This window comes from Aythya fuligula, chromosome 1 (genome assembly GCF_009819795.1).
Source record: "Aythya fuligula isolate bAytFul2 chromosome 1, bAytFul2.pri, whole genome shotgun sequence".
NCBI classification, from domain to species: Eukaryota; Metazoa; Chordata; class Aves; order Anseriformes; family Anatidae; genus Aythya; species Aythya fuligula.
The window spans coordinates 186230044-186245542 of record NC_045559.1 but is presented as its reverse complement, the minus strand read 5'-3'; the positions used below and the strand labels follow the sequence as shown (position 1 = coordinate 186245542).

At 40.2% G+C, this 15499-nt stretch overlaps 1 protein-coding gene across 5 annotated transcripts in view; it reads right to left on the bottom strand.

Annotated features, from left to right (window-relative positions):
• Window positions 1-15499, bottom strand: part of ATP8A2 (ATPase phospholipid transporting 8A2) — a 316126-nt gene that overhangs the window by 216844 nt on the left and 83783 nt on the right. For all 5 annotated transcript variants that reach the window (XM_032208014.1, XM_032208013.1, XM_032208016.1 and 2 more), the window contains exon 24: window positions 13615-13679. In XM_032208014.1, the coding sequence (XP_032063905.1) occupies window positions 13615-13679 (65 nt within the window). The remainder of the gene's footprint in view (window positions 1-13614; window positions 13680-15499) is intronic.

The window sequence follows — 15499 nt, the reverse complement described above, 5'->3', positions numbered from 1 at the left end:
TCATTCCTTGCAGATTCAAAAGGAAAAAATATATATATCATTAAAATTAACATGTGTTGTCAACTGCTGCTGCAAGGAATGATTACACTGCATTGTAAGAAGTCACAGGGCAACCTATAATGTCGAGCCTGTCCTCATTTGGGTAACATTACCAACTGGTGCTTTACACTGGCTTTTCAGATGCTCAGAAGCATCTTTGCTTCCAAAACCAGTCAAGTTTGAATGTTGTTAATTTTAGTACAACCATCTTAAGCGATCGAATCCAATATATAGCCAGAGCAAAATGACATTTCCCCAGCACGGGCAAATAGCTCAGGAAGCAAGTCTCCAGCTCTGCTGCTGCACCGTGTTTCTGCACGCTCTTCGTCTGACTGCTTTTGTCTAACCCTAGAAACAACTGGAAGTAAAACTTGGTGTCCTTGTGTAACTGCTGCCCAGAGACACTGGGATCCACTCACTGGAAAAGCTGGACACAGCACCCGATGTGCTTTCGTGCTGATGGTTTCCTGTATTTTTTATTTTTTTAGCCAAGAGTATAAAGGTGCTATGTAAGAAAGCCCCAGGCAAACTTCTCCATTCTAGTCAAACAAACAGCATTCCCTGAAGTGATGACTAACTTACAAAGGGCTTTTTTCCCTCCCACAGAGCTTTAAAAACACACCATTCAGTTCCCTATCAGTTTACCCCATGTATACATCTGAAGTTTTATTAAAGTTTATCTAATAAATATGATACCCGCCTCAATTACTAAAAATAATTTTAATAAGAAAACTCCACAAAATCATCAAGATCACATTTCTTTTTAAAATTAAACTACCAGAGTAATTTCCCTAAAGATTTACTTGTACAGAAGATTTATTTTATTAATATTTACTAAACCTATTAACTCTGTCTACTGAACTGTAGAGTTTGTCTGTCAAGCTCTGCACAGAACTATAAATCCCTTGGGAACTTGAGAATATTAAACCTAATAGAGACATAGCAATTAAGTTTTAATAACTTGAAAAGAAAGCCAAAGTTCTGAAAAAGAAAGCAGCTAGTTAATTTTTTAACTCATCCCCCCTTTCCTTATATTATTTAGAGGTAAGTTAGGAAAACATTATTGCTATACGGACATGATAGATATTACCATACAAATCCAGATCACAGAAAGTCCCTTAACTATTAATTGGTTTTATTCATCCACATTTTCCCAGACTTCTACCGATTACTAAACCCCACGTCAGAGCGGACATGCTCTGCTGACCCTTTTTTCCCCACTGAGAGCAGAGAATTGTCGAAGCCAGACATCTCTGGCCACAATTAGCCACATAAACGGTGCCCAGTTTTAGTGCAGAACCTGATAGCTTGTCTTTCTGCAAATAGCTATATCTTGTTATTTCAGGGAACTCTATACTTTAACTGCAAGAGTCGGAATTAATAACAGACACCAGACCCCTCCATCTTTTGAAACAGAGGAAAGCTTCCTTGTGACCCTGAAAATGGCCACAGATTTGATGGCCAGCCTTCCACTAACCACTCACCGTCATTTCTGCCTGTTGGCCTAATTGGGGTGTTTGACAACATCGCAACTCCATTACTGCCACGATCCCGTGCTGAATAACCTGTCAGCATTGAGCTGTCGTAGGGGCTAACTGCTGCTTCCTGGAGCGTCACAGCACATCACAGCTGAACGCTGAGTACAAGCTACGCGTGTTAGCCTAACGAGGAAGCACGTGCTTGGATCTGGAAGGTCTGCACGAGCACAAAGGTCCTACCCAGCAGTTGCTGTGAACCAGCCCCACGGTGGAATGCTGCAGAGCTGAACAGTTCTTGCCTCGTGCTCTTTCCCCCCAAGAATTTCTCTCTCAAAGCCCTGTGGCCTGACTTCAGGCACACAAGATGCGAAGGTAGCCTGAGCTAACATCCAGGTTTCCTTCTGGGATGAAGGAGCTCCTTATTTTATTGTTTCAGATAACATGTATTGAACAGTTCTCTTTACCTTACTGTAAGGGAGCACCGAAGGATCCAAAGGCACATGCACTGAAGCAACATTTGCAGAAGAATAATGTAGATAATCATCAGGCTTCCACACCTTTGCTTTTTGGCAGGTCTATGTCACCTGAATTGCTATACTGTGTCAGCTCATTTTCCAGAGAGCCTTCCACCAAAGTGTCACTGTTTGCCCTGTTTGTTAGATAAGGACCTGCAAAATGCTAAACACAAAATTGCATTTAGATCTGGGACCTCACCTTAAATCGGGAGCATAATCATGAGATGAGAAGAAAACAAACCAGGCTTTATAAGGCAGGCAAAACAGAAGATTTCAGAGCAACTTTGAGAAAGCTGCTTCCCTAAATAAGCTTTAGATGGTGACGGAGCTGCATCACGTTAACCCCCAGTGAAGTGGGAATGTGTAGAGTGTCAGAACTGCACATGCTGGAAGCATCATCCTACGTTCTCCATCTCGGCCAGCAGAAACCGTCCATGAACAACATTGGCAGTGACCAAAACTGGGAGCTTTACGAGGTTGTGGCGTGCTTGCAGCACACACGTTTTATAACTTGAACAACAATTGCACAAGTATTCAGTATTAGCACTGTCCCGAGAAGTGAGAGCAGGATTTGGGCAAAGAAGTGTTTCATTTATTTTAAATAATGTCAGGCTGTCTGAACAATTCCCCATCAGTTATTTCAACATCATTACCCTGCAGCAAGAGGCAGGAGGACGTGGTGCAGGCCCTTAAGGGGCGAGTTGCTGCCCTTAGTGAGTGAGGGCTATCAGAGCTGGGCTTACCACTGGCAGCTTGGTTCTCACCAAGGAGGCAGGAACAAGCTGATTTAAGACTCGGCACAGAACGAATTTCTTGTGGGTCCTCATAATTCCAGCATTATGCACCAAAGTTAAGCCAAGCGACTCGAAAATCAGCTTCACATTTTTCCTTCAGACTTCTCAGCCGCTCAGCATCGCACCATGCACCCAACCATCCCTTAAGTACCTGTGCAGCCACAGCTTACAGCGGTCCTGCCTGCAGAGAGCTCATTTGTCCTCTAGTTATGCACCGTGTTATATGTGCCCAAAATTCCCCTGGAGTAATTCTGCAAGCTGTGAATTGGTTTTGTCTGCTGATAATTAAAAAAATCTCTGCAATATGTTGTACTTATAAATAACTGAATTGGAGGAATTCCTTGTTTTCTTTCAGGAGAGCCTACTCAAAATTAAAAATAGATTTCTCTCAGAGACACAGCTTCTTCATGACATTCCTCAACAGAGAATAGTCAGGCAAGTCTGTTCTTCTGCAGAAACTGTCGAGACATACTATACTTTTTTTTTTGGCTTGACTATTTTCAACTGGTATAAGAATACCAACATTTAACCCTACTCCTTATTATCTAACTGCGTCCAATAAACAGAGCATCTTACATTGTTTGAACTAATAACAAGGATGCAGGAGAGCTGCTTTGACATAAGGAAGCACTCATTTTTTCAAGACCATAGTGCTCAGTCAACCAAATCAGAAGTAAACTGCAAAGTCTAAACGTTATGACAGTTCCTGTGTATGCACAAATTTGAGATTTATGGAGAGAGCAGAAAAATTAAAGGGTTGGAAAACCACCAATTCAGAAAATAAATCATGCTCTCCTTAGCTACTTTTGCTACACAAATAATTTGTCACAAGATGTCTGTAGTGTTGTATTTAGGAAAACACCAACTAACACTAATTCAGGATACGTGAGGGAAACCATTTGAAGCACCCACAAGATAAGCACATCCCACAGCACAAGACACACCCAACACCAGGCTTTGTCACAGCTCGAGGAGCGAGCTTCAGTGACAAAGCTGAAGACTTTATTTTATTACCACATTTTGCTTAAGCGATGCCTGCCATGAAATATAAGCACCCTACCAAGAACCACGCGCACAGAAATGTTAAACACTTAAACTCAGAAATTCACTATCTACATTTATTATGGTGAGGTAGGAGGGAACACATGGTAAAAGTGAGTAGTTTTCTATGGATTTTGATCCTCTTCCTAAACTATCCTATTTCCAAATAGAAGAAAAAAGGACTTGCCAATAAGAGCACAAGATCCAAGCCTGCAAGAATGAAAGAGACCAACTCTAAGCTCATCATGAGTGCGTGACAAGCATGCACACTGCTGCAGCACGGCACGATCAAAGGATATCTGAATCACCCCAGCTCTGAACAATACTCCTATTCCCCAGGCTTTCCAAAAAAAAAAATAATAAAATATATATACACACAACAACAACGAAGTTCTGACCTTTCAGAACTTCAGAATTACTTGACAAAGGTCTGCCACTTGGGCATTTCCAGTGTCAGTTTCCTAACATGCCAACTGCTGAAGCAATTCTCAAGGTAGTGGCAACTACTCCTTCGCTCCCACAGCAGTGGTTGAGGCCCTTTCTTTCCAAAATCCTGTGTTATAGAGCAAATCTAAACTGCTTACAATAAAACTGAGGTTTCAGACCGTAGAAAAGCCGGTGATTTTCAGGTAACTTGCTATGACGGCATTGCACCAGGTTAAGATAAATCATGAACATGACTGAAGTCACAAAGAACAAAAACTACCCAAGGAATTCTGATACCCAAAATCATGATACCAAAAAGTTTTGTCTCAAAACCATCTTACTACCTAACTTCAGGCAGTTTAGCTTCTCTAGCAAATCACTTTCTATCCATGAAACTGAGTAAAACTGCCCCTCTAACATCACTACCTCTGTTAAGCATTAAGGATATGTCATTATGGCAAAGGCAGGTGAAAACCTAGACGTTTCTAAAAGATTTTTCTGATCAGTTGATGCAGAAGTTTAAAAGGCAGAAGAAACACTTATGCAGGCAGGAATTAACTTCCTACAGATGGAGAATTGCTTAATTCTAGTTCCTGACACAGACCAATCAGCCTAACAAAACGTAATGAGACATTTTTCTAGCATGAGCCAAATGTATAAAGTCTTTTTCCTTAATTCTAATGTCAAGGAAACTTATTCCTTTCTGTGATGGATGAGCAGGCATACAGAAATAGCCAAGCTTCAGCTACAAGAATGATGCCCTAATTCTTAAAAAAGTGAAACTAACCTTTGGAAAAGGGTTTAACATAAGCAGTAAATCAGTACTATGTGAACCACAAAAATCAGATCACAGACACCTATATAACTTCAACTTTGCTTTCTGAAAATGCAATCAAGCCATACCCTAATTCTCAGCCTGAAGCAGCAGTTCTCCACTACCTTCATTAAATTAACAGTGCAGGTGAACCAATCCTACTGCTTTAAGCTGGCCTAAAGGTAAGAAAGGAAAATTGCTTATGTAAAGAAAAACAAACAGAACACAAACCAAAACATCAGCACCCACAAACACCACACACCGTAAATGTGCATGAACAAGGCATTCACCCCCTTCAGTGAAAGCCGAGGAACAGACATGAACGTAAGTATCCTGGTAGAAGAAAGGAGTGTTCAGTTCTTACCCTCCAATACAAAGACAATTCTGAATTGGTTAATATTACACATTTGTAGAAACATGTAAATCAAGAGGATCAGGATCCATAACTCCTTTACCTACAGGTCAGACAAGCTCTTAGTCTTGTTCCCCTAAAATGTCACCATGCTTCATTCATTATGCATCCTTACGTTTCATTGGTCTCTTGTGCTAATTAGGAAGAAGTATGTTAGTGTGATGCAAATAATCCTATCTTCAAAGCAAACAAACACTTCCTTCACTGCCCCAGGGAAGCCATCGTTATATTTGTTACCTATACAACAGAAAATAGAGCTGGGTAACACTCAAGGATCATCTGTTGAGAGAACCCTTCACATATGTGAACGTCATGAACAGTTTTAAGATGAAAAGCATTTTCTGTCATTTTCCTCAGCCATACAAGAACTGGTGCTAAAGAGAAAGCAAATTTTACATGGAATTCAGTCAACACGCTTCCTTTCTTCTTCTGCGTAATATGATCTACTCTGTCCTATAGCATGGACAAGACATTAGAAGGATGAGTCCCCAGCTGCTAAAATACCCACAGCCTAAAGACCTTTGCTAGGTCTTGTCAAATGTGATCACTGCTAGAGCTGAAGAGATGATGGGAAAAGTAACGTAGAAAAGTTTACTTCAAACAAACAAAAAATCCAAAATAAAAAAATAAAAAGCAACCATTCTATCCTCCCGGATTTGCAACATGGAAGAGTTATTTAGAAACCTGGCCTTAGGATTCCTAAAGGTCCTTGCATTCCTTGTGGTGCCCCCATTTCGTCCAAACCAACTATCCCAGTGTCAGAAAACACTGACAGGAAAAAGAGCACCACAGATAAGGGAAAACAGTCCTTCATGAATGCTGAAACAGGAAAGCACGATAAAATAAACCTAACAGGCCAACTCATTCACCTCTCACAGCTCCAGCTTATTAGTATTACTTCCTGAAAAAACAGGAATCTAACACTTTGGTTACACAGTGCTGTGTGTACTCAGACCTACGGGTCCAGGTGACACCTACATTTTTTTATTTGTAGCTAATGCAGTAGACTCAAATCAAAGCAGCTTTTCACATGAGGAGCTGTACATCTTCATATCCACACCGCTAACTTGCTACGCAGATCAAATAACTATAGTTAGCAAAGGTTGTATTTGTTCCTCAGAAGGAAAGCAGAAAAACAATCTGCTCTACTTGGCATTTTTGAAGATTTACCTGGTTAGTGGACACTTTGGAGAATAGAGAAATACTGCATTTGTTCCCTAGCTTTTCTAATTAGCTTTCTTTGCCAATTCCCAGTACTACACAGAACAGATGATTACAATTCCAAGCTAACTGGTAATTGAACAACTTATTGGCCCCCAAACACCAAGGGAATATCCTAGATGCCTACCTGACAGAGAGCTGATGGTTGGCTAAAAGTCATTTTGCCTACATAGATCAGTTTTCCAGAATACTAACTTAATCTGAAAGCATTTGGGCAGATGATAGCAGCAGAGGAAAAAAATCCCCATTTCCTCTCTTGAGCAACAGACAGAATGTAATTTTCAAAGTGTCTACAAGGCATTAGCAGTCTGGGATGTGTTCACCTGATCCCAGCAATTATCTGGGCACCTTACTACTACCATACTTTTTGGTAGGACTGAAGACAGCTGATCCCAATGCTTTGGAGTTCCCAGTAGAGATTAACTTTGATTTTAGTCTGAAAATCTGACAATGGCTTTCCCCCATTCCTTGGGAGCAATCAGAGTTTGATGCCACCACCAAGATGTACAAGTTTTCTTCCGACAGCAGAAGCATCAGGATCCAAAAAGATGAGCACTCTCACATTTTCTCAGAGCTTGACAGACACCATCTCCTGTAGCTTTGCTCAAGAACTTGAACCATGGATTCATATGAAGCAACCCAATTAGCTTGTGCTAAAGAAATTTGTAGAGTGCAGCTAAAACCTTCCTGCAGGAAACCGTAACACTACACAAATCTTTCTGTCCTGATGAGCCACAGGACACTACTGAATCCATGTTCTTTGCTTGACAACTGACATGCTGATTAACATTTTTAATGGCCTACTGTTCAGGTTTTCCTCCTTTAAGCAGTCCTAGTTTTCCCAGTGGTTATTAAAAAAAAAACAACATAAGCAGCAACTAAGTGAGATCTGCTTATGTCTAACAGAAGGGTAAATCCCATGATCAGATCAGAGTTCTACTTCTTAAGAGATCTCAGGTAGTTTATAGACACAAATACCGAATAACCTACAGATCTATCAGTATTTAAATACAGTGAATAATGGTGCCTTAAAGATTCCTTAAGATTTTAATTTTTTTTCAACTCCGTTCAAACCTCGTGAAGGAAACATGCCCATGAGAACAACGATCGTGCAGGTTATCAGGTAAATTTGTTGACATTCTTATGTGTAAGAGAGTTTCCTTATAGGATGTAAAGTCATCATAGAAATGCTACCTTATGGAATAACAAAAATAAGATACTAACAAATAGCCAAGCTCTTCAAGTCCTCATCTTCACTACTAGAATACAAGAAAACTGCACATGAAGCTTCCCTACAAACACCAAGACACTAACAGGGCACACCAAATTATACAGTCAGGTTACTTTTTTTTTTTTTTTTTTTTTTTTTTTGGTTTTGTTTTTAAAGAATGCTACACAATACCATGGCAGCACAAAGATTTTTCCCTATTTATGTTTAATAGCTCATCCAAACAACGAAGCGTGCAAAAAGAGCTGAGGAAACATTTTTTTAGCCTGATTACCATCCATAGATGCTGGCACTGAGCACGTTCTTGCACTAGAGCACATGAATTCTGCAGGACACGCTACAGTGGAGATCCCTTTCTATTAACACAATTACTGTCTAGTAATTACAGGTTCAGAACTGGGTCCATCTAGTTTTGCCCTTTCGCTACTGTTACTTAAAACTGAGAGAGCCAATGGACACAGAAAGCTCTTCTTTCTACCACACTGAAAGGAGAGAAAAAACACCACCACCACAACCATGATTTATCAGCTGCAATATCCAGGATCTTATCTCAAGCTTTGCAGGGCCTCTTTGGGTCATCTGATTTCCCTTCAGCTTCCCCTCTCACTGCTCTCACAATTCAACATCAACAAGACGCCAACAAAACAACTTCTGTCCAGGTTAAGAGCTGTGCAAGATGACTTTATGGCGTTTCCAATTTAATTAAACAGGAACTGAATCCAAGAATTACACTCCAAGTAAATCCAGCGCCCAAAATATTTTCACTTGAAGAAGCTTCATTAAGAAAAGGAAGGAAAAATCAAGTGAGCATATGTACGCGTGCAGTTAAGTCTGCAAGGGATAAACATTTGCAGATCATTATGCTAAGTTTCTAGAATTCAGTTGAATCAAGCTAGGGGATTAGTCTTTTCTATTCCCAGTAGTTCTCTAAAGAGAGCAGAGATGATTGATTTTTCCCTCAACTGCATGATTTAGAAAAAAAAATTAGCTCTCAAAAACAAGCCGAGACAGTTGTTCGATCACATCTCACCTGCTGCTGCATGCCAAGGAGCAGGAGAGGGGGAAAAAAGTCACACAAGGGGAAAGGGCATCAATATTTAAAAGGCTCTCAGCCCAGCTTGGATGCTGTAAAAATTCGTTTTCAGCATTAATGGATTTTAAAGGTGGAATATATTAAATATAATGCTACAGAACTTCATATGAGCAACTTCAATTGATACATTTTAGGCCAAGTAATAATCTGTTACGGTTACAACATGCAAACCAAATATTTACTATGGCAATCCAACCTTGAAAAAAATAGCAATAACCAACTGAAGCAAACTACCTTAGAATTAAAAGAACCAGTGGTAATTATTAACAAATTATGTTTGTTTGTTTTAATATATGTTTGCTTTTGCAAAGCTCAGTTCTTTATTAAAAATAGTGATAGAGGTGCTTGACCATGGAAAAAAAAATAGAAACTTTGATTTAAAATCAAGACTGATGTAATAGAAATTTTTTTTTGATGCACCAATTCAGAAGCTCCATGAGTCTGCACTCCTGATTTGGAAAAAAAAATAAAAAATAAAAAAAAAAAAGACAACAGATTATCTGTGCTAAAGAAGTCACTTTCAAAATTTGCTCTGTGTTCCTGATGTACCACGTAATCACCAATTTTCTTCACTTGAAAGACCAGCAGCAAACATCAGTGAGTTTTTGCTCATCTGACATGTCATTGTTCTGTTCCTCTGTTTTTATTTATTTCCTGAGCACTTCCATTAGTTTTGATGTTTACTAAAAAACTTCTAATACTCTTGTCTTCAGTTTATGGCTGAACACCATAAGCAAACGCTTCCACACATTAAATTTTTGGAATATATATCAGATGAGAGGCCAAAAGAAGATTATAACATGCAATACCTGCTTTCCACAAAGCTTTTTTTTTTTTTTTTGTACAAGTGTCTAGCTGGAAGTAAGCTAAAAGTTCCTTTCAATATTTGCAGGAAGGCTTATAAAAAAGATGGAGTGACTTTTTACACGGGCAGATAGCAATAGGACAAAGGGGAATTGTTTTAAACTAAAAGAGGGCGGATTTAGATTAGAGGTTAAGAGGAAATTCTCCATTCAGAGGGTGGTGAGGCCCTAGCACAGGCTGCCCAGAGAAGCTGTGGATGCCCCATCCCTGGAGGTGCTCAAGGCCAGGCTGGATGGGGCTTTGGGCAACCTGGTGTGGTGGGAGGTGTCCCTGCCCATGGCAGGGGGTTGGGACTGGGTGGGCTTTAAGGTCCCTTCCAACCCAAACCATTCTGTGACTCTATGAACTTGAACCAAGAAGGAATAGATACTGTTTTACCTGCCACTTTTTCCAAAACCTACTTATTAATGGCTTATAAAGGACTCTGCATTCTTCAGCAATACATCAACAGTGGTTACATTTTACAGGTATTTCAAGTGTAACATGCTGAAATGATCCAAGAATGCTGATGCACGGTACATCTGAAGTAAATTCTCAGCTTTGCACAAGGGATATTGTTGAACAACTACAACTTTTCAAACTAAAATCACTCCAACAGCCATCACGACCTCTTCTTTAGAACCTCTGCCAAAGACACACTCAGCTGAGACTAAGTTTGTCATCTCCAGCTATAACTTATCTAAAGTTACAGGACCAGAATGGATAATTTTCACAGCTTTTTATAATTACAAACTTTAGGTAATGTTACTTCAAAGTAGCCAGACAACACAAGTGTAAAACATGGAAAAAAAAAAAAAAAAAAAAAAAAAAAAAAAGATGTCCATCTTTTTAGAGCTGTTCTAAATCTTAGATCTCGTTTTTGGCTCATGAAAGGGCAAACAGAAGGTATCAGCTAAGATTCCAAGCTGTGGAAGACGCAGTGCTATGCACAGACGGAACCCTTCTGTTGTTTCTTCCCACTTCCAAACAGGACCACTGCATTTATGAGAAAGATTAACATTTATGAAAGCAATCGTTTGCCCTACTACTCCTCACTTGATTCTAGTCCCTACCCCCTATCCTCCAGACATAGTTTGCTGTCCTCCTATCACAAAAAGCTAACAAGGTGAAACTGGGCAACAGATTCTCACATCAGCAAGTGGCTTGGTAGGTCTGTCACCTTCACTCGCCCTTTGATGGTAGAAAAGAGAATTTAGGAAAGTGAGATGTTTTGGTCAGTGACATTTCCTCTCAGTTCACTTTCCCCACTGCATTAACCTTCCTTCATTTCTCTTATCTCAACTTTGGGAAAAAGTTGAGCATATGAAATGTTTCAAGTACGTTTGCTACCAAGTACAGAATGCAATCAGAGTAAACCTTTAAGTACTTGAAAATAAGAGATTCCCTCCATACTTTTTTGCAGTACAGTAGTTCCCATCTTTCAGGATTTTCTGTACCCTTGCTCTCTAGCTCTTCCATTTCCAAATAAATTTCCATTTTTGCTTCTGTAGATCTGTGCTAGGAAAACAATAGGAAGGACAGATTTCACGTTCTTATTACAGGCAGTTTGGCATTTAGTGGATATATTGAGGTGGAGGTTGTCAACTGACGGTGGCAAGCAGGCAGCTCAGCTGACCCTCCGAAAGGGACTCAGAAGGGAGTACGGAGCCTTGTCAGCATGCCTTCTCCCTCACCCACACACTCAGCTCATCAACTACAAGCAGATCAAGCTGAGGACCTGTGATCTTACAATGAATTCTTGCTAAAACAGCACTTACAACATCACATCGGATCTACTGAATCAAACGGTTGTCAAAGGCTTCCGTTTTCTCATGTTTCTAGACAAGAATGAAAAACTTTTCTAAAAAGCACAGTAATCTAACAGGATATGTCAAGGATGTCAACTGCATAAATAAAATTAGTTCGAACCTTACTTTCTGAAAGCAACGAAAACATACCAAGCTTTAAAAATAAAACATAGAAGCCTTTCTGGAGTCTAAAAATCCTACAGTAATATCTGTAAATGTATTCCTCCACAGAGGTACATGATTTGTCTTCAGGTTGCACACCTTCCTTTATGCATAGAGAATCTTCATCCAAGTCTTTTACTATTTCAGGACAGGCACCACAGGAGTCACATTGTTTGCCTCCGCCCATTTAGCGGGACTAGTCTGAATTCAGATTGAAACACAAATCTTATTTCCAGGGTCAAAAAATGTCAATACTGCTTTAAGTCAGTTTTAGAAAGAATAAGAAACTCTAAAACAAGTACAACCATTTTCTTTCTACTGTGTTGAGTTCCCAATACATTTGGGAGCAAGGATCCAAGTTTTCACATTCCTGTGATTGTAGTCCATTCATCTGGCTGCCTCAGGGAACAGATACCACCAGCGGCTCACTTTCCACTGAGGTTCTGCATCATTTTTTGGGTTAAAAGGTCCAGTCAGCCAAGTATGGCAGAAAGCTCATCAGGAGCTCAGTATTTTGATCCCACAGGAAGGGAACGGCTCCCTTAGAGAGCAGCCATACAGAAGTGGAAAAGCGAGAGAAGATCGTCTGAGCAGATGGGAGTCTTCAGCGAGACAGTTGATTGAAACCGAATGTACGTACTGCAATCTTGGCACATTCAAAGAGGCATTTTTTAAAAATAAAAAGTTTCCTTGTCCACTTGTCCAACTAGAATTATTTAAACAACTCTTACTAGGCAGAAATAAAGAAGATAGCTAACTTCTGTTGCAGAAGTAACAGTTTTCATTGCTCAAACTAAGCAGTGTGAGAGGTCCCATCAGGGTGCATTATGCTGCATGGAAACTAGTAATCCAGCCCTTCCTCCTCTGGAGAGGGACCTTGTCCCTTTGGATTCACTGGGAACCCCTAAGACCTAATGAGCTAGGATGCTGGGGCCTCGACATCAACTTGTGCCTGAGCTGAAAATACTGTCACAAGACAACTGTTAACTAAATCACATAGATGCAACTGGAAAACTGCAGCTTTCCAGCTGATTTTTTTCCCCACAATAGTATCCACCAGACGTCCAGATATCCAATAACTCCCTCTGGTACTCAGAGATACAGGCTTTGCATCACCCCTTCTGTTAAGTCAAGCAAGATGAAGTGCCAATTCTAAATTAAAGTATCAGGTGCCGATTATACATCTTTGCTCCTGTCTCTATAAATAACTCTAACCAAAAAATCACTTTCTGTGCATACTTGAGGAACATGGCTACAACTTGCAGGCACTTGTTAAATACTTAGCTAAGCTCACAATACATTTTGCTCAGACATCTGTTTTGTCAGAGCTGTTCCACACAGTGCTGAAGATAGCTTCTTATATTGAAATTAGCCTATTGAAATTAGCTCGTTTTACCCTTCTTCCAAGACCTTACTCCTACACATATAACAGAGCCTAACTATATTCCTGAAAACATACTGCGGGTCTCACCGTTTCCCACCTAATTAGTTCCTTTTGCTGAGGCTTCAGCTTGATTTGTACAGGTGGGGATCAGAGACCACAGCAGCACGTTTTGTACAAGTCACCCCTTTTAGCATGCTTAGGACGTAATGATTAGTGGCTTCCTAAAATGAGTTGTTTATCTTGCTACCCCTGAAGCCCAGTGAGAGAAATAAAACTAGAAAGCTTGACAAATTCCCCTTTTCTGAGCAACACTTATTTCTGTCAAGAACTACACCAGAATTTGTTTAATTACTTACGTCTAGAGAATCCTCATTGACCAGGATGAGAGACATGCTCTGTGAAATGAGTCTGCACGAGTACCCTGCAAGAGAAAAAAATAACATATATATAAATATTTGTTTTGTTTTTACAAAAAGTATTAAAGTTGGGCTCAACCTGAAAAGGAAGATCTCTAGTTAGGATGAGGATTTCTGTTTTGAGCTGTTATGCCCACCAAGCAGGCTGCTTCAGTTGTTACGCCTACCAAACAGGCATTTGCATACAAGCCACATTCCAATCTGACAAGTTTATTAGCAACAGAGACTGCATTTTATCTGCAGCTCCAAATACAGCACTTAAGACACTTTAACCAACACTGTATTAATTAGATGCAGTAAATACAGGCTTTATCCCTACAGCGGAAATGATCGTTTCTAGCATTTTTACCCGAGAGTTTTCTGTGGAAGGTCCTGAGCTTCATCAAACAACACAGATCAAGTGATACACAGCCAGCCCCTTCCAGCTCCTCCAGGCATCAGGAAATTGGATTGGATTGTTCTCAGTGAAGGACTGGGGCATGAACAAGCAGTAAGTTACCGCAGTCTAGAGCAGCTCTTAGAAGGTAGTTCCATACATTCACCAGGACACCAAGAAACATGCTCAAAAATACCAAATACGAAAAATGCTCGTATGTTTTGTAACAGTAAAAGCCAGTGACTGCAGTGCTGCTTCGTAACTCCGAACTGGCAGCTCCTCTATCACGTTTGTCACTGACATGAAAGAGAAAGCAACATCCAGGAAAAATACACATGGCACTTGCAGAACAATCTGTTTACTCCCAACTCTGTTCCTGAGAAGAAGCAAGTCACAAGATGCAGACCGACCCTACTGCATTCTCCTAAAAGCACACGCAAGTTCTCTTCAGTGTCATAACCATGTGGCTTCGTAAAGCAGCAGACTATTCAGCTATTGAAGCAGGACGTGTAAGCCTCCTTGCTTATCTAAGTTATGCAAGAAAACAAAATACAAACCATGATCTCTCAGTATCTCTATCGTATGTTTGCATCCAAATGCATCAGAGCAACCACAAAAAACAATTGTCATAAAATGAGGTCTCAGGGAAGAGTTTTTTTTGTCCATTTATGTTTCTTAAATGGAGTCTGTAGGCTGCTACAGTCTGAGAGTAACATTGAACCACTGCAAGGCTGACAGGTTCGAAATGCAGGACCACAGTCAGCGTAAAGAGATTAAGCCTCTCTCCCTATCTCCCAAGAGCAAGAGAACAACTGAGGTGTGAATTCATTTTCTGTGGGATTTTTGGTTATTTAGGAAGACCACGCAAGCTTATCAATTGTAATGCAAATCTTTTCTGCAGGTTCCTGTATTTTTTTGTAATTGGGCTACTTCTAGAGGTATAATCCAGGGTTGACACGCCTGCTTCAATGACTTCTGTCACGAAGAAAATCCCTCATCTTCTTTTGTGGACAGCATGCTCGTATCACGCAGTCAATCACCTTCAGATAGCGAGCTGGATTACCTGCAGAAGTTTTGTTTGTTTCATTTTTACAGCTGCATGGAATATGAGTATCAGATGCAACCTTACAAAAACATTTTCATCCTAACTGCGTTAACGAGCTGCAGTTTACTTTCTGCTTTAGAGCAAGATACAGAATGACACTGAACCTGGTGGGAAAGTGAGGGAATATATTCTAATGAAATGCAACCTACAACACAGAAGCTTTGCAAAAAGTCCATGATTCTGCCAGTGAAAAAGTCTTTTAGGTGGTAGCATATAACCGAGTATGGAAGCCTCAACAGGTACAGACAAACACTGACTTGGGAAAAGAAGTCAGTTCAAGGTTTGCCACGTTTAAAAGTTAGTCCCATGCTGAAGAACTGCTTCCTTAATTTTACTGGGGAGAA